A 20,753-nucleotide genomic window follows, 5' to 3' on the forward strand; every position below is an offset into this window, starting at 1 on the left:
CGAGGTTTCTGATTGGCTGCGACGCGCCAGCGCCTCACGCGCTCCGGCTTCTCCTTTTGTTGTTGAAGCAAACAAGTTGGAGAGCGGGCAGCGACCGGGAGGGACGGGGAGGGACCGGGAGGAACGGGCAGGGACCGAGAGGGACCGGGAGGAACGGGCAGGGACCGGCGGAGCGGGCAGCCGGAGGAGATGCGTCGGGAGCCGGGGCCCGAGTGAGCAGAGCCGGGCGGCGGAGGTGAGTAGCCAGCCCGGCCCTCTGCATGCCCCCATCCCACGGGTGTCCCCACTCGTGTCTTCTCCCCGAAGCCCCCTCACTGCTTCAGCTGCCCCTCAGCACAGCGAGGACGGGCAGGGGGTGAGGGCACAAGGACGCACGGGCAGCTCCATCACGCTCGCTGGGAACGCGCGGGCAACCTCGGGACGGGGGTGGGCTACTGCCCCACCAAGTCCTGGGAGTTGGGATGTGACGTTCCCCTTGGCACCCGCTTTCCCAGAGCATCCCTCCTGCTCCTCAGCCTCCCTCCGGGAATAGAGGCTGGCAGTATGGGGAGCATCCCCCCCCCCCCTCTCCCGGGGAGCAGGGCTGGGGGGCAGAAGCCAACCTGGGAGCAGGAATGAAGTTCCCACCCGGGCACCCGTCGGTCCCTTTGTCCCTGCCCTTGAAATTATCTGGGAGCAAACTCAGCGGCCCCAGGAGCCAAGATTAAGCCGGGGCCACTGTCCCTGGAGCTTCCTCCCACCCTACGCTGCTCGTCCCCCTTCGGGACTGGGGGACTAGGGGTGGTTCCAGCTTTGGGACTGGGGATCAGGGTGGGATTTTTGTGGCAGGAGCATTTGTGGGATGGAGAGGAGGAAGCCCTCGATCCCAGCCCCAGGTTGTCCTGGGAGGAGCCCTGACAGGTCTGGAAAAAGCCATAAAAGAAATGTCAGTTCCCATCTGGAGCAGGGTGAGAAGGTCCCTGGTTATTCCTCTGCTTCCCTCCCACCAGGACAGGAGGGGCCATTCGGGGTCCCCTCTGCCTGTGGAGCTGGCAGGGACAGATGTCCTCTCTGGGATGTCACATCTCAGGAACAAGCTGGAGCCAGGGGGAAGCTGGCTGAGCCCCAAACTCACCCCAGTTTCACCCAAACCAGACTGGGATGAGTTTGGGATGGGGTGGGGATGGCACCGGGGCCCCTGGAGTCTTTCTCAGAGTAGGTGGCAGCGGTGGGTCCACCAGAGCTGGGGGCAGCAGGGACTGACACTGGGACCCTGGCTGCTTCTTCCAGGGTGACCCTGGGCAGCTCCTGCTCACAGAGTCCCCGCCAGACTCTTTCACCTCTTTTGGCCTCAAAATTGATTCATGAGGCAGAGCACACTGGGCAGGCAGGGTCCTTGGGGAGGAGCAGGCAGGAGCACAGGGATCAGGGCAGCTCTGGGCACCCCCAGGATGGCTGCCTGAGGCTGCGTTTGCATGGGGTGAACCCCAGAGCTTGGCGGGGGGTTGAGGGACTCAGGGTGCTCCATGGGGCCCCTCCAGCATCCCTGGAGATCTTCCCCATGGCAGACAGCATCTGGCTCATCTCACACCAGAGGAGCCCAGCCAGGAGCAAGGGGGGGGCCATGGCCCTGCACCCACCCAGGGGAGGAGGAGGAGCAGGAGACGGCAGGGTGCTGGCAGGAGAGCTGCCTCCCATCCCGTGGATAACACGGAGCAAAGGACCCGGGGGTTGTTGTGTCTGCCACCAGCTCAAGGCTTTTCCCAGGCCAGGACACAGAGGTGGGACATCAGCTGCAGGGTGGGTGTGCAGCTCTTGGCATCTGCACGGTCTGGATGTGAGAGGCAGGGAAAAAAAAAAGAAAAAAAAAAAAAAAAAGAGAAGCAGCAGCCAGTGAGGGGTTAAGGAGCGGCGCCAAGCTGGGGCCCTGTTTAGTCTGGACCCCTTGTCAGCCCTGGGTGGGATGGTGGTGATGGGATGGTGGGATGAGCAGCTCAGGCACATGTCCAGCACCCAGGCTGGAGCAAGGTCCTTGCCCCCTTGCACGCTGCAGACACGGGTGTGCTCCCTGCCAGGCTGTCCGTGTGACACCTCCAGTGTCCCCACACTCGTGTGACACTGGTGGCACTGCTGCCATCAGAGCCAGGCACTGCAGGCAGCTGGGGACACCCCAGCTGGGACCCCTGTGCCTCTTCCCACCCTGGACAGGGACCACAGGACCGAGGGGTCCAGGCTGGCTTTCCCCATCGAGGTGACATATGGCTTTGGACCTGCCACAGGCCACATCCCTGGTGTCACACAAGGGCCACATCCCCTCTTGCCAGCCCCGTGTCTGCCTCCTGAGTGCTGTCACATCGCACAGGGCTTCACTCCCATCTCAAGGGCCCCGTGCAGGCCAGGCCAGGGCAGGGGGGGACAGGAGGTCCCGTGCGGGGGGTGACAGGCAGGGCCGTGCCTTGCAGGGGAGCAGCGCCATGTCCCTCGGCACGCCCAGCGGCGGTGACACCTCCCTGAGCATCGTGCACAGCCTGATGTGCCACCGGCAGGGCGGGGACAACGAGACCTTCGCCAAGAGGGCCATCGAGAGTCTGCTGAAGAAGCTGAAGGAGAAGAAGGACGAACTCGACTCCCTCATCGCCGCCGTCACCACCAACGGCGCCCACCCCAGCAAGTGCGTCACCATCCAGCGCACCTTGGACGGGCGGCTCCAGGTAACCGGGGACCACCCTGACAGCCCACCCCGACCTGGGGGGACATGGGGTGCCTGCTGACCCCCCAAGACCTCACAGCCCTCAGTAGATGGGGAATGCAGGTATTGAGGTGCCCCAAGACCCCCCCAGCCCACTCCAGGCTGGAGGAATCCAGGCATCCCAGTGCCCCGAGACCCCAAGCTGGGGGCATGGGGGGGTTGGGGTGCCCCCTGACCCCTGAGATCCCCCCCCCAGCCTTCCATGAACTGGGGGGACTGACCCAGGCATCCTGGTGCTCCCAAGACAGAAATTCCCCCAACCCTCCCCAAACAAAGACCATGTGGGGGTTGGGGTGCCCCATGACCCCTGAGATCCACCCAGCCCTCCCCAAACAGACCATGTGGGGGTTGGGGTGCCTGCCGACCCCTGAGACCCCCCCAGCCCTCCCCAAACTGGGGGAACTGACCCAGGCATCCTGGTGCTCCCAAGACCCCCAAGCCCTCCCTTAACTGAGGGGTCTCAGGGGTCGGGGTGGTAAGGGGCTTGGCAGAGGGGATTCCTGAGGGGTGGGGCATGCAGAGGGACCCCCACCCCATGGAGCCTCCAGCTCCGGGCTGGTAGCCACACTGACCTCAGTGTCTGGGTTGGTGCCCACCCACCTCCCCCACCCCACAGCTGCCCCATGGGTGGGGGTACAGGGACAGGCGGGCTCCCCCACCCTTTCTGGACAGATGGATTCAGGCAGGCATGGGCAGCATTGCCCCCTGCCCACCCCCCAGCCTCCCCCCCCATCACTGGCATCCCCCGGCGCCTCAACCCCCCCCCCCTTCCTGCATGAGTCACTGTCTGGCAGGCTGGGAGCCTGGGGGGGGCAGCGGGGGGGTTGTTATGTCTGGAGCCGGGGAAGGCGTAGGGGGGGAGCCCCCCCCGAGTGCCCCCCAAGCTCTGCAGGGTCCCTGCCTGGCGCCAGCCCCGCACTTGGTTCTGGGGGGGGGGAAACATTTAGAGGGGGGGGTTCAGCATCCCGGGTGCCATCAACCCGGGGAGGGTGAGGGGGGCGGTGTGTAGGGGGGGCCATCCCCACCGCGTTGTCACCCCCCTGTGTGTGTGTGTGTCCCCTCCTCAGGTGGCCGGCAGGAAGGGGTTCCCTCACGTCATCTACGCCCGGCTGTGGCGCTGGCCCGACCTGCACAAAAACGAGCTGAAACCCGCCCACTTCTGCCGCTTCGCCTTCGACCTCAAGTACGACAGCGTCTGCGTCAACCCCTACCACTACGAGCGTGTGGTGGCCCCCACCATCGGTGAGACACCCCCATCGCCCCCCACCCGCGGGGCGGGGGGACACCCCACTCTCACCCCCAGCACCCGTAACCCCCGCCCCGTCTTTTCCTTCCCGCCCTTCCCCCTCCTCCTCCTCCCCTCCGTAGGTCTGAGCATCCAGAGCACAGGTGAGACCACCCGGGAGCACCCCCGGAGCCAGCGCTGCCCCCCCCCCCCTCCCACCCCGCTGCGGGTCCCCCCATGGTCTCCGGTGTGTGTGTGTCCCCCCCCCTCCCCAGTGCCCCCCCTGGTGAAGGAGGAGTTTGTCCATGACTGTGTGCAGATGGAGGTGCCACCCAGCCGGGAGCAGGGGGACAAATTGCCCCCCACCCAGCCCTACACCCAACCACTGGGCCCCTCGCAGCTCCCCGAGTCCCCCCACGGCCCCGGGAGCCTCTACCCCACGCTGCCCATCTCACCCCCAGGTAAGACACCCCCCTCACCCCCCCCAATACCCTTCCCCCATGCCCAAGGAAGGGTTTGGGGGTGTCAGCCTGAGCCCCTCATCCTCCTCCTGTCTCTGTGGCCCCGCAGTGGCCCCGGGTGGCTCCCTGCTGTCCCTGCCCCACAGCGAGGGGCTCCTGCAGGTCACCTGCCCCACACCACCCCCTGCCACCCCAGCACAGCCCCCCCCCAGGAACGGCTACCCCAAGCCCCCCTACCACAGTGAGTACCAGGGACACCCTACGTCCCTCAGCACGGGGAGGGGGTCCCAAACAGGGACACTCCCCCCAGCCACGCTCTCTCCTGTCCCAGGTTCACCCACGAGCTGGACAGGAGCCTACGCCCCCAACCTGGGGGTCCCACAGCCCCCACCCCAGCCACAGCCCCCACTCCACCACCCCAACCACTACTGTAGGTTTGGGGGGTGACGAGAGGAGGGAGGGGGGGGATGTCCAAGCCCCTTGGCTGTGCTGACCCCATCTCTACCCCCTCCCCAGGGCCTTCACACCATAGCTCCGGGCCCTACCACCAACCAGTGTCCACCCACCCCGGTAGGTGCCCCCCACCCTAATTAGCACCCGGGTGATCACCTCCACTTTCTGGTGGGTGCTCTGTACCCCCCCCTATCCTCATCCCATCCTCCAGGGCCGGAGTTCTGGTGCTCCATTGCCTACTTCGAGATGGATGTGCAGGTGGGGGAGATCTTCAAGGTGCCATCCAGCTGCCCCGTGGTGGTCGTGGATGGTTACGTGGACCCCTCGGGGGGGGCCCGGTTCTGCCTGGGCCAACTCTCCAACGTCCACCGAACCGACGCCAGCGAACGGGCCCGGTGGGGTGGGGTGGGGGGGGCAAGGCGGGGCTGGGCCGGGGGAGGAGATTTGGGGCAGGATGGGGAAAAATGGGGAGGGGCAATGGGGGGGAGGGCAAAAGGGGTGATGTGAGGGGTGGGAGGGGGATGTAGGGGGCAGGGGGGGGGATAAAGGGGGCATGTGGGGGGATATAGGGGGTAGCTGGGGATTTATGGGGCAATTGGGGGATATATGGGGCAGAAGGAGGGGTATGGGAGGCAGGTGGGGGGGATAGGGGGCAAATGGAGGATGGGGCAGAAGGGGGGATGTCGGGGGAAATGGGAGATATGTGGGGCAGGTGGGGAGGAAGAGGAGACTATGGGGCAACTGGTGGATTAATGGGGCAACTGGTGGATATATGGGCAGAAGGGAGACATATGGGGGCAGGTGGGGTATAGGGGGTGATGGGCATATATGGGGCAGAAGGGGGTAAATGGGGGCGGGTGGGGGGGGCGCATAGGGGGCAAATGGGGGATCTGTGGGACAGAAGGGGTTTATTGGGGGAAGAGGGGGCAGAGAGGGGGTTGGGGGGAGCAGGGGAGTCGGGGCACGGTCTGGGTGAGAAGGGGGAGGTCGAGAGCAAATGAAAGGGGGATTAAAGGGGGGGTTTGGGGGTGCTGACGGTCCCTGGATGGGGGGGGGGGTGTAGGCTGCACATCGGGAAGGGCGTGAGGCTGGAATGCCGGGGTGAGGGCGACGTTTGGATGCGGTGCCTGAGCGATCACGCCGTGTTCGTGCAGAGCTATTACCTGGACCGGGAGGCGGGCAGAGCCCCCGGCGACGCCGTCCATAAAATCTATCCCGGAGCCTACATCAAGGTGGGGGGGGGACGAGGAGAGGCGGTGTCCCCAGGGGGGAGAGGGGACCGAGGGGGGAGGGAGCCCCTCGTCCACCTTAAAGGGGTCCTGGGTGCCCTATGCTGGGGGGGGGAATAGAGGGGGAGGAATCGCTGTGCCCACAGGGGTCCTGGGTGATGGGTGCTCCTTGGGGGGCAATAAAGGGAACCCAGGGATGGGGGTGCTCCTTGTCCATGTTAAAGGGGTCCTGGGTGCCCCTTGCTGGGGGGGGGAATGGAGGGCTTAGAGATGAGGGACCCCTGTGCACGTTAAAGAGGGTCCTGGGTGATGGGTGCTCCGTGGGGGGGACAATAAAGGGACCCCATGGGTGGAGGGAGCCCCGTGTCCACGTTTAAGGGGTCCTGGGTGCCTCCTGCTGTGGGGGGAAATGGGGGGGTTAGAGGTGAGGGACCCCTGTGCTCACATAAAAGAGGGTCCTGGGTGATGGGTCTTCCTTGGTGGGGGGCAATAAAGGGACCCCATGGTCCCTTTGAGTGGAGGGAGCCCCGTGTCCACGTTTAAGGGGTCCTGGGTGCCTCCTGCTGCGGGGGGAAACGGGGGGCTTAGGGGTGAGGGACCCCCATAAAAGAGGGTCTTGGGTGATGGGTGCTGCTTGCTGGGGGGCGATGAAGGGAACCCAGGGGTGGGGGAGCTCCTTGTCCATGTTAAAGGGGTCCCGGGTGCCCCTTGCTGGGGGGGGAAATGGGGATTAGAGGGGAAGGGACCCTCGTGAGCAAATTCAGGAAGGTCCTGGGTGATGGGTGCTCCGTGAGGGGGGGGTGGGATTTGGGGACCTCAGGGATGAAGTGACCCCCACGCCCTTCCTGAGGGGGTTCCTTGGGGCATTCTCCCTCCTTGCTGAGGGGTCCTCCTGCGTTTTGCCCCCCTCTCTCCTCCCCCCCCAGGTGTTTGACCTCCGGCAGTGCCACCGGCAGATGCAGCAGCAGGCGGCCACGGCTCAGGCTGCGGCTGCGGCTCAGGCAGCGGCTGTGGCCGGAAACATCCCCGGGCCCGGCTCGGTGGGGGGAATCGCCCCTGCGGTGGGTGAGTGGGGGGGGGGAGAGGCCCCAGGGAGGGGGGAGAGGCCCCAGGGAGGGGGGAGAGCCCCCAGGGAGAGGGGAGAGCCCCCAGGGAGAGGGGACATCCCCCAGGGAGAGGGGAGAGCCCCCAGGGAGGGGGGACATCCCCCAGGGAGAGGGGAGAGCCCCCAGGGAGGGGGGACATCCCCCAGGGAGAGGGGAGAGCCCCCAGGGGGAGGGGGGACATCCCCCAGGGAGAGGGCAGAGCCCCCAGGGAGAGGGGACATCCCCCAGGGAGGGGGGAGAGCCCCCAGGGAGGGGACAGCCCAGGGGAACCCCTGTGGCAGGGACAGTCCAGGGGGGATGGGACCCCCATGGGGATCCCTCCACCTGTGAAGGGACAGTGAGGGGGACAGGACCCCCGTGGGGATCTCTCCACCCATGAAGGGACAGCAAAGGAGGGACAGGACACCCGTGGGGATCCCCCCACTCATAAAAGGACAACAAGGGGGGCACAGGACACCCGTGGGGATCCCCCCCACTCATGAAAGGACAGCAAGGGGGGCACAGAACACCCGTGGGGATCCCCCCACTCATAAAAGGACAACAAGGGGGGCACAGGACACCCGTGGGGATCCCCCCCACTCATGAAAGGACAGCAAGGGGGGCACAGAACACCCGTGGGGATCCCCCCACTCATAAAAGGACAACAAGGGGGGCACAGGACACCCATGGGGATCCCCCCCACCCAGGAAGGGACAGCAAGGGGGGCACAGGACACCCATGGGGATCCCCCCCACTCATGAAAGGACAACAAAGGGGACACAGGGCACCCATGGGGATCCCCCCTACTCATGAAAGGACAACAAGGGGGACACAGGGCACCCGTGGGGATCCCCCCCACTCATGAAAGGACAACAAGGGGGGCACAGGACACCCGTGGGGATCCCCCCCACTCATGAAAGGACAACAAGGGGGGCACAGGACACCCGTGGGGATCCCCCCGCCCAGGAAGGGACAGCAAGGGGGGCACAGGACACCCGTGGGGATCCCCCCACTCATGAAAGGACAACAAGGGGGGCACAGGACACCCGTGGGGATCCCCCCACTCATGAAAGGACAACAAGGGGGGCACAGGACACCTGTGGGGATCCCCCCTACTCAAGAAGGGACAGCAAGGGGGGCACAGGACACCCGTGGGGATCCCCCCCACCCAGGAAGGGACAACAAGGGGAGCACAGGACACCCATGGGGATCCCCCCTACTCATGAAAGGACAACAAGGGGGACACAGGGCACCCGTGGGGATCCCCCCCACTCATGAAAGGACAACAAGGGGGGCACAGGACACCCGTGGGGATCCCCCCCACTCATGAAAGGACAACAAGGGGGGCACAGGACACCCGTGGGGATCCCCCCGCCCAGGAAGGGACAGCAAGGGGGGCACAGGACACCCGTGGGGATCCCCCCACTCATGAAAGGACAACAAGGGGGGCACAGGACACCCGTGGGGATCCCCCCACTCATGAAAGGACAACAAGGGGGGCACAGGACACCCGTGGGGATCCCCCCTACTCAAGAAGGGACAGCAAGGGGGGCACAGGATACCCGTGGGGATCCCCCCTACTCATGAAAGGACAACAAGGGGGGCACAGGACACCCGTGGGGATCCCCCCCCACCTAGGAAGGGACAGCGAGGGGGCACAGGACACTGGTGGGGGATCCCTCCACCCATAGAGGGGCAGCAAGGGGGGATTTCCCCCTCATAGAGACCCCTCCCCCCATGAAGGGACAGCAAGGGGGAGACAGAACCCCCCCCCACGGGGATTCCCCCCACCCACGTCCGTGTCCCTCCCGGGCAGGGCTCTCAGCAGCCGCGGGGATCGGGGTGGATGATCTGCGGCGTTTGTGTATCCTGAGGTTGAGCTTCGTCAAGGGCTGGGGTCCCGACTACCCCCGGCAGAGCATCAAACACACTCCCTGCTGGATCGAGGTGCAGCTGCACCGAGCCCTGCAGCTCCTGGATGAGGTCCTGCACACCATGCCCGCAGCCGAGCCGGGCCCCCTCTGCTAGAAAAAAAAACAAAAAAAAAAACTTTAATTTAATTTTTGTAAGGAAAAAAAAAAAAAAAAAAAAAAAGCCCCAAAGTATCCGAACCACGTGGGAATTTAATAAAGGGGTTTGAGGGTTGGCAGCCGTGGGCTTAATGCACCCAGACCCTTTCTTGAAGGTTGGTAAGGGAAAGGCATTAAAAATAAAAATTAAAAAAAATTAAAAAAAAAAAATTAAAAAAAAAAAATTAAAAAAAAAAAAAAGCAGTTCAAATAAAGCCCGCAAGGAAACAGAAAAAAACTCCCAAAAACCTCCAAGTACCAAAACCACGTGGGGTTAAATTATTTGATAAAGGGGTTCAGCAGTTGGTCCCCGTGTGCCAATGCCCCCAGCCCCCCTCCCTTTGCTTTAAGTTCGTGAAGAAAAAAAAAACAAATAAAACACACCCCCCGCAAAAGAAAACCAAAAAAAAAAAAAAAAACACCCCAAAAAAAAAAATGTCCCAAAAGCTGAAAGTAGCAAAACCACACGAGTTTAACCATTATTTAATAACTGGGTCTGGAGGTTGGGGCCTGTGTGCTCCCCCCCCTTTCTTGAATTTAATTTTTGTAAGAAAAAAAAAAAAAAAGCCCCAAACTCAAAGTATCCGAACCACGTGGGAATTTAATAAAGGGGTTTGAGGGTTGGCAGCCGTGGGCTTAATGCACCCAGACCCTTTCTTGAAGGTTGATAAGGAAAAGGCATTAAAAAAAAATAATTAAAAAAAAAAGCAACTCAAATAAAGCCCGCAAGGAAACAGAAAAAAACTCCCAAAAACCTCCAAGTACCAAAACCACGTGGGGTGAAATTATTTGATAAAGGGGTTCAGCAGTTGGTCCCCGTGTGCCAATGCCCCCAGCCCCCCTCCCTTTGCTTTAAGTTCGTGAAGAAAAAAAAAACAAATAAAAAACACCCCCCCCAAAAGAAAACCAAAAAAAAAAAAAAAAAAAAATGTCCCAAAAGCTGAAAGTAGCAAAACCACACGAGTTTAACCATAATTTAATAACTGGGTCTGGAGGTTGGGACCTGTGTGCTCCCCCCCCCTTTCTTGAATTTAATTTCTGTAAGAAAAAAAAAAAAAAAAAGCCCCAAACTCAAAGTATTCGAATCACGTGGGAATTTAATAAAGGGGTTTGAGGGTTGGTACTCATGGGCTTAATGCACCCAAACCTCCCCCTTCCCCCCCCCCCCCCGGGCCTTTGTTGAAGTTTGGTAAGAAAAAGGCATTAAAAAAAATTAAAAAAAAAAAAAAAAAAAAAAAAAAGGCAGCTCAAATAAAACCCGCAAGGAAACAGAAAAAACCTCCCAAAAACCTCGAAGTACCAAAACCACGTGGGGTTAAATTATTTGTTAAGTGCCACTGCCCCCATCCCCCCTCCCTGTGCTTTAAGTTTGGGAAGAAAAAGGAAAAAAAAAACCAAAATACAAACCCAAACAAACGAAAAAACCCAAAATGCCCCAAAAGCTGAATGCAAAACCACAGGAATTTTTAACCATTTAATAACCAGGTCTGGAGGTTGGGACCCTTTGCTTTAAGTTTGGGAAGAAAAACTAAAAAAAAAAACCAAAAACAAACAAAAAAACCCAAAAAATGCCCCAAAAGCTGAAAGTAGCAAAACCACACGAGTTTAACCGTTATTTAATAACCGGGCCTGAAGGTTGGGACCTGTGTGCTCCCCCCCCTTTCTTGAATTTAATTTTTGTAAGAAAAAGAAGAAAAAAAAAAACCCAAAATGCCCAAAAAGCTGAAAGTACCAAAACCACGCGGGTTTAACTTATTTAATAAAAGGCTCCGGGGCTCTTCCGGCTCCGCTCGCTCCCAGGACTACATTTCCCAGCGGCCTCCGCGCCGGAAGTGACGCGCCCTTCCCTGCGGACTCCATTTCCCAGCAGCCGCCGCCGCCATTTCCCGGCAGCCCCCGCGGCGGCGGCGGCAGCGCCAAGATGGCGGCGGGGAGCGGCGGCCCGGTAGCGCGGGAGCTGTTTGCGGAGGGGCTGCTGCAGTTCCTGCGGCCCGCGGTGCGGCAGCTCGATGGCCACGTCCACGCCGTCAGGTGCGGGAAACGGGAGTGGGGAGGGGGAGGAAGCGGCGGAGGGAGCGCGGCTGAGGGGTCGGCAACGGGGATGAGGGGGCTGAGGGACCGGGAGTGGGGCTGAGGGGACCGAAGGGTCGGCAACGGGGCTGAGGGGGCTGAGGGACCGGGAATGGGGCTGAGGGGACCGAGGGGTTGGCAACGGGGCTGAGGGATCGGAACCGCGTCGGGAATGGGGCCGAGGGATCGGAACCGGACCGGGAAGGGAGCTGAGGGGTCGGAACCGGGGCTGTGGGGTCGGGAATGGGGGTTGAGGGACAGGGAGTGGGGCTGAGGGGTCGGAACCGGACCGGGAATGAAGCTGAGGGGTCGGAACCGGGGCTGTGGGGTCGGGAATGGGGCTGAGGGAGCGGGAGTGGGGCTGAGGGGTTGGAGCAGGATCGGGAAGCGGAGCTGAGCTCCCGGTATTGGGCCGGGAGCGGGGCTGAGGGAATGGTACCGGGTCGGGAACGGGCTGAGAGACCGAGAGTGGGACTGAGGGACTGGTACCGGGGCGGTACCGGGGCTGAGAGGCAGGTACGACCGTGGGGGGCAGCTTCAGGGGGGGCTTTCGGAGCATCTGGGGGGCTTAGGGGTACCTGGGGGGGGGTTGAGGTTCGTTGCTGAGCTGAGGAGTTGGTGGCAGTGGGGGGACAGGGGGGTGGGTGGGGGACACTCGGGAGGGGACAGGGGGGTGGGTTGGGGACAGTCGGGGGGGGCTGAGTGGGTGGGTTTGGGGTTGAGGCTTTTGTCGTGGTGACAGAGCTGTCCCCTCTGCAGGGAGAGCCAGGTGGAGCTGCGGGAACACATCGACAGCCTGGCCAGGGGTGAGGCTTTGAAAGGGGGGTGAGGGGAAATCACCCCACAACCCTTTTTAGGGGGGGGGTGTGGTCCTGTGACACCCCAAGTCCCCCTCCCACCCCCTGCCCCCTTTTCCCAGAGCTCTGCCGCATCAATGAGGATCAGAAAGTGGCACTGGACCTGGATCCCTACGTGAAGAAACTGCTGAACGCCCGGCGCAGGGTGGTGTTGGTCAACAACATCCTGCAGAACGCCCAGGTCTGGGGGGACCACGGGTTTGGGGGGGGCACCATGGGGTTTTTTGGAAGAGGGGGAGGGATCCCAGCTCCCTTCCTTGCCTCCCATCCCTCCTTTCCCTGCTCCCCTCCTTTCCCTGCTCCCCTCCTTTCCCTGCTCCCCTCCTTTCCCTGCTCCCCTCCTTTCCCTGCTCCCCTCCTTTCCCTGCTCCCCTTCCTTCCCTGCTCCCCTTCTTTCCCTGCTCCCCTTCCTTCCCTGCTCCCCTTCCTTCCCTGCTCCCCTTCCTTCCCTGCTCCCCTTCCTTCCCTGCTCCCCTTCCTTCCCTGCTCCCCTTCCTTCCCTGCTCCCCTTCCTTCCCTGCTCCCCTTCCTTCCCTGCTCCCCTTCCTTCCCTGCTCCCCTTCCTTCCCTGCTCCCCTTCCTTCCCTGCTCCCCTTCCTTCCCTGCTCCCCTTCCTTCCCTGCTCCCCTTCCTTCCCTGCTCCCCTTCCTTCCCTGCTCCCCTTCCTTCCCTGCTCCCCTTCCTTCCCTGCTCCCCTTCCTTCCCTGCTCCCCTTCCTTCCCTGCTCCCCTTCCCTTCCCTGCTTCCCTTCCCTGCTTCCCTTCCCTGCTCCCCTTCCTTCCCTGCTCCCCTTCCTTCCCTGCTCCCCTTCCTTCCCTGCTCCCCTTCCTTCCCTGCTCCCCTTCCTTCCCTGCTCCCCTTCCTTCCCTGCTCCCCTTCCTTCCCTGCTCCCCTTCCCTTCCCTGCTCCCCTTCCCTTCCCTGCTCCCCTTCCCTTCCCTGCTCCCCTTCCCTTCCCTGCTCCCCTTCCCTTCCCTGCTCCCCTTCCCTTCCCTGCTCCCCTTCCCTTCCCTGCTCCCCTTCCCTTCCCTGCTCCCCTTCCCTTCCCTGCTCCCCTTCCCTTCCCTGCTCCCCTTCCCTTCCCTGCTCCCCTTCCCTTCCCTGCTCCCCTTCCCTTCCCTGCTCCCCTTCCCTTCCCTGCTCCCCTTCCCTTCCCTGCTCCCCTTCCCTTCCCTGCTCCCCTTCCCTTCCCTGCTTCCCTTCCCTTCCCTGCTTCCCTTCCCTTCCCTGCTTCCCTTCCCTTCCCTGCTTCCCTTCCCTTCCCTGCTTCCCTTCCCTTCCCTGCTTCCCTTCCCTTCCCTGCTTCCCTTCCCTTCCCTGCTTCCCTTCCCTTCCCTGCTTCCCTTCCCTTCCCTGCTTCCCTTCCCTTCCCTGCTCCCCTTCCTTCCCTGCTCCCCTTCCCTCCCTGCTCCCCTTCCCTCCCTTTCCTTCCTCATCCTCAGGGCTGCCATTCCCCACTTCCACCCAGGAACGGCTGCGGAGGCTGAACCACAGCGTGGCCAAGGAGACAGTGAGGAGGAAAGCCATGCTGGAGGCAGCTGGTGGCTACCCACAGGGCCTGCCGGGCAAGTGAGGGCCGGGCTGAGATCCACCTGGCACCACCCACAGCCCCGAGCAGCCGGGGGGCAGGGGTGTCACCCCCTAAGGACGTGAAGAGAAGGGGGAACCCCGGTTTGGAGCAGTGCTCCCCACAGCAGGAGTCCCCCGTGGTGTGGCCGTGGCTGAAGAGACTGCAGGGGGAGGGTCCCTAAATTGTGTTTTCACGTTTTTGTAGGCACCAAAATAAAAGTGACCCCGGGCTCCCGTGGGTCTGTAACATCCCATCCCCCCCTCCCAACAGTGGAACAATGGGATGCACTGGAAAGGGGGGACCCTTTAATGTGCAATTTATAAAAACATACAAGGGGGGGCACAGGGGGAAGGGTGGACCTGGGGCTCTGCTTCAGCCTTCTCAGGTCTCTGCTCAGGCAGCAGCACCCGGTGGGGGGGGATCCCTGGAGATGTGGGGGCATCCCAGAGCCTTCTCACTCCTGGGTCTCCATGCTTTCCTCTTCCTCACCCGTAGCGGGTTCTTCCTGATTCTCTTCTTCCTCTTCTCCTTCTTTCTTCTCCGGAGGTTTCTCATAAGCCTTCTCAGAAGGTGTCACAATCACCCCATCCCACGTGGACATTTCAGAAGCCAGGTCTGCAAAATGATCCTCGAGGTCACCCAGCACCAAAGATCGACAGGGACGCCCCCTCCCCTCACCAGCTTCACCTCCCTAGGGTATCCCAAAAAAAAAACCAAAAAACCCCACCCCATTCCCTAGGGAAGCCCCCCACTCACAGCTGGCATCTCCTTCCTGGCCAAGGATTTTCCTGTAACCTCCATGGGAGAGGATCCTGACGAGGGTCTGGGCGGTGTAACACACCATGTCCTGTGGGACAGGGCAGGGTCAGCGTGGGGGGGCCGGGTCCCCCCTGTCCCACGGGGCCCTGGGGCTCACCTGCTGCTCCAGGGTCATCACCGTGTGCACCCGGAAGTTGCCGCTCTCGCAGGGATCGGTGATCCCGACGGATCCGGGCAGGAAGAGCCCTGCAGCCAGGATCTGAAGGCAGCGCCTGCATAACGGAACCTCTTTGGGTTAGAAAATAAAAAAAGCCAGCAAAGAAACGACAGTTATGGGTGTCTAATGTTGAGGAGTTGGGTCTAAGCCCTGAGGTGACAGCACTTTCCTTCAAAAAACTCCACATAGGGTTAAAAACCTGGATGGAACTGGGAATTTTCAGGAGCAGAGCAAAGAGGAACAGAAATTCCCAGAAGTGAGTAAAACAGGAATGAGAATTTCCAGGAGTGAAAAAAACAGGAATGAGAATTTCCAGGAGTGAAAAAAACAGGAATGAGAATTTCCAGGAGTGAATAGAACAGGAATGAGAATTTCCAGGAGTGAATAAAACAGGAATGAGAATTTCCAGGAGTGAGAAAAACAGGAATGAGAATTTCCAGGAGTGAATTAAACAGGAATGAGAATTTCCAGGAGTGAGAAAAACAGGAATGAGAATTTCCAGGAGTGAAAAAAACAGGAATGAGAATTTCCAGGAGTGAATAGAACAGGAATGAGAATTTCCAGGAGTGAAAAAAACAGGAATGAGAATTTCTAGGAGTGAATAAAACAGGAATTTCCAGGAGTGAATAGAACAGGAATTTCCAGGAGTGAATAGATCACAGAATTCCAAGAATGAAACAGAGAGGAACAGACCTGTAGGCGATGTTGAGAGCCAGGGGCTGCCTGGTGGGGTTGTTCATCACAGCATAGTGTCCCTGAGGAGGTGAAAAAAGAAAAGAGGGAGTTGGGATGGGAGCAGCTTCCACTTGGGATGTATAAAAATCCCAAACGTGCTGTGGGAGCTGCTTTACACCAGTGCTGCAGCACACGCCAGCGGTGTCCCCGCTCACCAGCAGGTCCAGAATCCAGGGTGTGAGGGGCTCAAAGCCCGGGAATCGAATCCTCAGATCCTTCAGCAGCCGGATTAAAACCTTCACCCTGGAGAAGGCAGCAGGAGGAGGGTTGGTGAGGCCTCAGGCACCGTCCTGCTGCAGCTCCCACCCGGGACTCACGTGGATTGCGAAGCGTTCTCCTCAAACCAGCGAGCGTGTCTGATGGCAGCCAGGGCACTCTGCAGCACTTTGATGTCCACTGGAAGGAGTTGAAAAAAAAAAAGTTTTCAACTCAAGGGTGTGTGGCTGTCAGCCAAGAGCAGCCAGAAAAGCACTGGGGTATTTTTTTTTTTTTTTCAGAAGTAGAAGGAGCTCCTTGGAGTGGCAGCACCCAATCCATGCTGCCTGGTCCCACAGCAAAGCACCCGTGCTCCTGCCAGAGCAGGGACAGGCAGCAGCACCCCAGGGTGCCAGGCACAGGGCAGAGGCACCTCAGAAGCTCTGAGAATGGATTTTTGCTTCAGGAGAGAATCTAGAACTCCCCCCACCCCCACCCCCCACAGGTTCCAGAACCCTGAGGAAGGTTCTGGAAGGGAGCTGAGCCCTTACGGTGGAGCTCGGGATCCAGCTTGCGGAGGTTGGGCGGGACCGTGGTGATGAGGATCTTCACCGTGGCGTCAGCAGAGCTGATCTCAAAGCCCGTCTCGTTGGTCAGCATGGTCAGGACTGAGGAAAAAAAACCCCGTAATTCCTCACAGAAGGCTTGGAAAATCTCAGCAGCACCAGGGAAAAGCAGGGATCTCCTCAGCCCTGCAGGAGAAGGGAGCGTCCAACCTTCGCTGGGGTCCTGCGCTCTCAAGCTTTCCACGACTTTGTTCCCCAAAGCTGCCACGGCTTCCACTGGAGAAGGAGCAGCAGAAGGCAGGGTCAGAGCCAGACCTGATGCTGCAGCTGGAGCAGGGCCTGGCACCAGGGTTCAGGTGGGAGCTGCTACTCACGGGTGGGTAAGATTTTCAGGATGACCACCAGATCAGCCACGTTGTGCCCCGTTGTCATGGTGCCCTTCTTGTAGGATCCCACCTGGCGAACCTCCTCGATTTGCTGTGTGAAAGAGCAAAGAGAAAAATCAGGGAATTTAATCTGTGTGCTCCGTCCCTGGGAGTCAGAAGGAATCTTTTTCAATCCACTTAGACCCCAGCATCCAGGGGTGGTGCTGGAGCAGGAGTTTAACGTGAGCCATCAGTGTGTGCTTGGAGCCCAGAATGCCAAACAGGTCCTGGGCTGCATCCAAAGAAGCAGAGAGAGAGGTTGAGGGAGGGGATTCTACAACTCTGCTCTGCTGAGACCCCACCTGCAGTCCTGGGTCCAGTTCTGGAGTCATCAACACCAGGAGGACACAGAACTCCTGGGACATTTCCAGAACAGAGCCACTCAAATGCTCAGAGGGTTGGAGCACCTCCCTGGGAAGGCTGAGGGATTGGGGTTGTTCAGTCTGGAGAAGAGGAGGCTCTGAGGTGACCCCAGAACAACCTTCCAATGTCTGAAGGGGCTACAAGAAAGCTGGGGGAGGGCTTTGGACATGGGGGTGTAGGGAGAGGACAAAGGGAAATGGGTTAAAACTTGGAGAGGGGAGATTGAGGTTGGACATGAGGAAGAAATTCTTTAATTTGAGGCTGCTGAGCCCCAGGTTGCCCCCAGAAGCTGTGGCTGCCCCATCCCTGGGAATGTTGAAGGTTGGATGGGGCTTGGAGCCCCCTGGGCTGGGGGAGGGGTCCCTGTCCATGCAGGGGGTGGGAACTGGATGAGCTTTAAGGTCCCTTCCAACCCAAACCATTCCATGATTATCCCTTGAGCTTTGCTTCCAAGCTCACCACTTTTGGACTCACCACTTCAAAAGTTCCTGGTGCTACAATTAAGTTGTCAATCACATTGTTGATTTTGGTCACCAGAGACAGGATTGAAGCCTGACAAGGAAACAGGGAGATGTCACCAGCTGGCCAAGGTGACTTGAAATAAACTGATCTCCCACAGGGATAAAACAAGGAATACAATAAACAGATTTACAAATCCCTGCACAGGGAAGTCCCATCCACCCCCCCGTAAAAGGATTTAAGGAAATTTTGGGCACAAAACCTGTTCAGCAGCTGTGGGAGCAAGATCCTGGTTTCTCTTCAGTAAGGCTTCACTGAATGCTGTCTCATCAGCAGCAGGTTTAACACGGGGAAAAGCCATTTCACACTGAAACAGGATTCAGAGATCAGACTGCAACGCCCAAGATAAAAAACTTTGGTTCAACCCACTCAGCAGCAAAATTCAGTCCATGTTTGTTTGGTTTTTTCTATCCCCCATTGCTCGTTTCCTTTGTGATTTCCCACCGTGCTTTTATCATTTCAATGAGTCTGTCAAGGGCTCAGCAGGAGGAGGAAGTTGTTTCCTCCTAGAAAAGGTGGGAAATGTGAGTTAGTGTTGGTCCTTGTGAGGACCAAAAAGGCAAAGGAGCCAGGAGAACATCTGATGGGTGAGTGACAGTTACCAGAGTGACCCATGAGGTGTGTGTGGGACAGAACTTAAAGTTTTCGGTTGAGTGGGGTGCCTTAAAAAGCAGAAAACCTTCAATCAAGGCTTTTTCTCTTTTTTTTTTTTTTTTTCCCTGTAATTATTACTCAACTGCATCACCACCAGAGACAAGTAAGAAGATCTATTTCAGGTTAGTTACTGAACCAACAGCATTTTCAGTGAGCTCCTTTCCTAAAAGCGGTCAAACCATCAGCGCCAGCACACGAAGTGTTTCTAAGATGCAGCTTTAACCACGGAAAAGTCCCACAGCTGTTGCCTGCAAACAGCTCCGTAGGGGAGGGTTACTCACGACATAGAAATCAAAGGGGATGTGTGGCACAAAGGGCCGGAACCTAAAGGAGGAGAAAGGGAAAAAAAAAAGAAAAAAAAAACCAACTTTATTCTCGGTAGCGGCGTCTCCCCGCCGCCTTCAGCCCCCCCAGCACCCTCTCCCCATCACCACTCCGCGGAGGTTCGGTCCCGAGACGCAAGGAAAGCCCTACAGAAACAGGAAAGGTTTCTTCCTAACCCCAACCCTAACAATAACTGCAACCCCCCACCCCTCCCCGGTGCCACCGGGCAGTGGCCCCGCACCCGGGGCTTCCCCGCAGCCCCCGGCCCGCTGAGGCCGGCACCCCCCACCCCCCCGGCCCTACACCTCACCCTCAGCCTGTGCTACACTGACAGCTGCACCCCACCTGCCTGCACCCCCCTCCCCTCCTCATCCTGCCAGGCTAAAGAGCCCTCCCCGCTGGAGCAGAAGCCAAACTCGCCCACTGCCAGGGCCTCCCCTGGAACCAAAGCGTCCGCCACGGCCTCTGCCTCGATCGCCCCTGCGGAACGGAGAGGAGGGAAACGGCCTCAGCGGGGAGGGGAAACCCCCCTGAGACCCCCAGGGGCAACCCCCGCCCCGAGGGGCCCCCCCTGAGGCCCCCCCGGGAAACCCACCCCGAGGGACCCCCTCGATACCCCCAAGGGAAACCCACCCCGAGGGACCCCCCCGATACCCCCAAGGGAAACCGACCCCGAGGAACCTCCCCTGAGACTCCCCCCAAGGGCAACCCCCCCCCGAGGGACCCCTCCCAAGACCCCCACGGGAAACCTACCCCGAGGGACCCTTCCCTGAGCCCCCAAAGCAAACCCGCCCCGAGGGACCCCCCTGGCACCCCCAAGGGAAACCGACCCCGAGGACCCCCCCTGAGACTCCCCCCAAGGGCAAGCCCAGCCCCGAGGACCCCCCCCAAATACCCCCAAAGCCAACTCGACCCGAGGGATCCCCTCCCGACCCTGCAGCCCGACCCCAGGGACCCTCCCAGACCACCCCACACACCCCTGAGGGACCCCGGAGCCCCCACTCTCGTCCCGCTCCACGGGATCCCTTTTAGGGACGATCCCCCCGAGTTCTCCGCCCGCCCCGAGGGCCCCCCCTGAGCCCGCCCCGGGAATCCCTCCCGGGCTCACCCCGAGGGGTCCCCCTGAGCCCCCCGCGGTTCCCGGGGATCCCCTCCCGGCCCCGCTCACCTCATGGTTCCGCCGCTCCGAACAATGAACGCGGCCACCGAGACAAAAAAAAAAAGAAACCCCACACACAACCGGGCTCCCTAACCCCGCAACATCCCGCACGCCTATTGGTTCCCGCCCGCCGCGGCACACCGCCCTGCCGCCAGCCATTGGCTGTTAGCCCTGTCAATCAGCGGCAGGGGGCGGGGACAAGGCGCGGAGGCGCTGAGCGGCCGCTGGGGGGCGCGCAGGGGCTGGATTGGAGGTGAGGGGGGCGCAGTGCGCATGCGCCGTGTGCGTGGCCTTAGGGCTCCGAGCGGCTGTACCGGGCATAGAGCAGAGTGGCGCAGCGGAAGCGTGCTGGGCCCATAACCCAGAGGTCGATGGATCGAAACCATCCTCTGCTAAGTGTTTTGCGCCCTTTTTTCCCTCCGACACTGTTTTCTTTATTCCTTTTCCTCGTTAATTATTAATTAATGTACTTCCCTCCCCCCCCCTACGGATTCTTTTGCTCCGTAACGCTCCTCCCCGCTGACACTGACTTCGTGAGACAAGAGCCGGAGCGTCCCGGGACAGCGGAGCTCACGCGTGTCCACCTGAGGGAGGAGCGCCACGCGTGTCCCCGCAGCGCTGCCACGCATGTTCCCAGCGGACTCTCGCGTGTGGCGGGGTGGGAGCGCCGCGCGTGTCCCCGGAGACTCCCGCGTGTGTCCCCTGAAACCCCCGCGTGTCCTTATGCGCTTGCATGGCCCCGCAACTCCGCGTGTCCCCCCGGGAGCTGCGTGTCACCAGAGCCACGAGGGTTCCCCAGCGCTGTCCGCATCCCCTGGAGCCCCAGCAGCATCTGTCAGATGTCACCTGCCCATCCCTCGGGGGTCACCTCCCCGTTCCCCTGGGGCTGCCGGGAGCGGGACGTGGGGCAGGACCCCCCCAGGGGTGGTGGTGGTGTTTGGGGGGGGGTGTTCAGATTTCAGAGGGGGTGTTCAGGTGTTCAGAGCCTCCCCCCGGCTGAGACTTCTCCCTAGGGCGGGTGTCCGGCGCTGCGGGGTGTTCCCAGAGGGGTCACGAGTGGGTCCGTTCTCATCCCCCCACCCAGGGCGGGG

At 60.5% G+C, this 20,753-nt stretch overlaps 3 protein-coding genes and 1 non-coding gene across 9 annotated transcripts; 3 read left to right on the forward strand and 1 right to left on the reverse strand.

The window, feature by feature from the left end:
- Positions 1 to 102: 102 nt before the first annotated feature.
- LOC139787856 (mothers against decapentaplegic homolog 4-like) lies at positions 103 to 9,234 on the forward strand. 4 transcript variants are annotated; one of them, XM_071727210.1, is made up of 12 exons: positions 103 to 235; positions 2,442 to 2,690; positions 3,796 to 3,970; positions 4,097 to 4,117; positions 4,229 to 4,414; positions 4,524 to 4,655; positions 4,746 to 4,844; positions 4,931 to 4,984; positions 5,079 to 5,262; positions 5,931 to 6,099; positions 7,023 to 7,161; positions 8,998 to 9,234. In XM_071727210.1, exons 2-12 carry the CDS (start codon positions 2,454 to 2,456, stop codon positions 9,207 to 9,209), a joined length of 1,608 nt encoding a protein of 535 aa, XP_071583311.1. In that variant the 5' UTR covers positions 103 to 235; positions 2,442 to 2,453; the 3' UTR covers positions 9,210 to 9,234. The 4 variants fall into 4 exon arrangements, with proteins under 4 accessions (XP_071583311.1, XP_071583315.1, XP_071583313.1 ...); XM_071727214.1 differs by having other exon boundaries at positions 6,022 to 6,099; XM_071727212.1 differs by having other exon boundaries at positions 5,079 to 5,125; positions 6,022 to 6,099.
- Positions 9,235 to 11,153: 1,919 nt separating this feature from the next.
- SNAPIN (SNAP associated protein) lies at positions 11,154 to 13,999 on the forward strand. The gene is made up of 4 exons (XM_071727225.1): positions 11,154 to 11,281; positions 12,080 to 12,126; positions 12,240 to 12,358; positions 13,645 to 13,999. Exons 1-4 carry the CDS (start codon positions 11,172 to 11,174, stop codon positions 13,747 to 13,749), a joined length of 381 nt encoding a protein of 126 aa, XP_071583326.1. The 5' UTR covers positions 11,154 to 11,171; the 3' UTR covers positions 13,750 to 13,999.
- Positions 14,000 to 14,029: 30 nt separating this feature from the next.
- Positions 14,030 to 19,794, reverse strand: ILF2 (interleukin enhancer binding factor 2). 3 transcript variants are annotated; one of them, XM_071727216.1, is made up of 14 exons: positions 19,672 to 19,794; positions 18,941 to 18,983; positions 18,461 to 18,502; positions 17,728 to 17,832; positions 17,481 to 17,558; positions 16,593 to 16,695; positions 16,429 to 16,494; positions 16,204 to 16,320; positions 15,775 to 15,853; positions 15,613 to 15,700; positions 15,416 to 15,477; positions 14,663 to 14,777; positions 14,503 to 14,593; positions 14,030 to 14,361 (listed from the first exon to the last, which is right to left on the reverse strand). In XM_071727216.1, exons 1-14 carry the CDS (start codon positions 19,674 to 19,676, stop codon positions 14,201 to 14,203), a joined length of 1,155 nt encoding a protein of 384 aa, XP_071583317.1. In that variant the 5' UTR covers positions 19,677 to 19,794; the 3' UTR covers positions 14,030 to 14,200. The 3 variants fall into 3 exon arrangements, with proteins under 3 accessions (XP_071583317.1, XP_071583316.1, XP_071583318.1); XM_071727215.1 differs by having other exon boundaries at positions 18,461 to 18,503; positions 18,924 to 18,983; positions 19,672 to 19,786; XM_071727217.1 differs by lacking the exons at positions 18,461 to 18,502; positions 18,941 to 18,983; positions 19,672 to 19,794 and adding an exon at positions 18,263 to 18,454.
- Positions 19,795 to 19,985: 191 nt separating this feature from the next.
- On the forward strand, positions 19,986 to 20,057 carry TRNAM-CAU (transfer RNA methionine (anticodon CAU)). Its single transcript has one exon. It is a non-coding gene; the product is annotated as a tRNA-Met (tRNA).
- The last annotated feature ends 696 nt before the right edge of the window (positions 20,058 to 20,753 follow it).

Source organism: Heliangelus exortis, chromosome 27 (assembly GCF_036169615.1).
Source record: "Heliangelus exortis chromosome 27, bHelExo1.hap1, whole genome shotgun sequence".
NCBI lineage: Eukaryota > Metazoa > Chordata > Aves > Apodiformes > Trochilidae > Heliangelus > Heliangelus exortis.

What these genes read in the sequence shown, in the direction of transcription:
- LOC139787856 (XM_071727210.1), top strand. Translation starts at nt 2,454, where the DNA reads ATGTCCCTCGGCACGCCCAGCGGCGGTGACACCTCCCTGAGCATCGTG. An exon ending in CCTTGGACGGGCGGCTCCAG is followed by an intron (nt 2,691 to 3,795) that starts GTAACCGGGGAC and finishes TCCCCTCCTCAG; the next exon opens with GTGGCCGGCAGGAAGGGGTT. An exon ending in GCTGCCCATCTCACCCCCAG is followed by an intron (nt 4,415 to 4,523) that starts GTAAGACACCCC and finishes GTGGCCCCGCAG; the next exon opens with TGGCCCCGGGTGGCTCCCTG.
- SNAPIN (XM_071727225.1), top strand. Translation starts at nt 11,172, where the DNA reads ATGGCGGCGGGGAGCGGCGGCCCGGTAGCGCGGGAGCTGTTTGCGGAG. An exon ending in CATCGACAGCCTGGCCAGGG is followed by an intron (nt 12,127 to 12,239) that starts GTGAGGCTTTGA and finishes CCCTTTTCCCAG; the next exon opens with AGCTCTGCCGCATCAATGAG. An exon ending in ACATCCTGCAGAACGCCCAG is followed by an intron (nt 12,359 to 13,644) that starts GTCTGGGGGGAC and finishes ACTTCCACCCAG; the next exon opens with GAACGGCTGCGGAGGCTGAA.
- ILF2 (XM_071727215.1), bottom strand. An exon ending in GAGAACGCTTCGCAATCCAC is followed by an intron (nt 15,701 to 15,774) that starts GTGAGTCCCGGG and finishes TGCCTTCTCCAG; the next exon opens with GGTGAAGGTTTTAATCCGGC. An exon ending in CCAGGAAGGAGATGCCAGCT is followed by an intron (nt 14,362 to 14,502) that starts GTGAGTGGGGGG and finishes ATCATTTTGCAG; the next exon opens with ACCTGGCTTCTGAAATGTCC.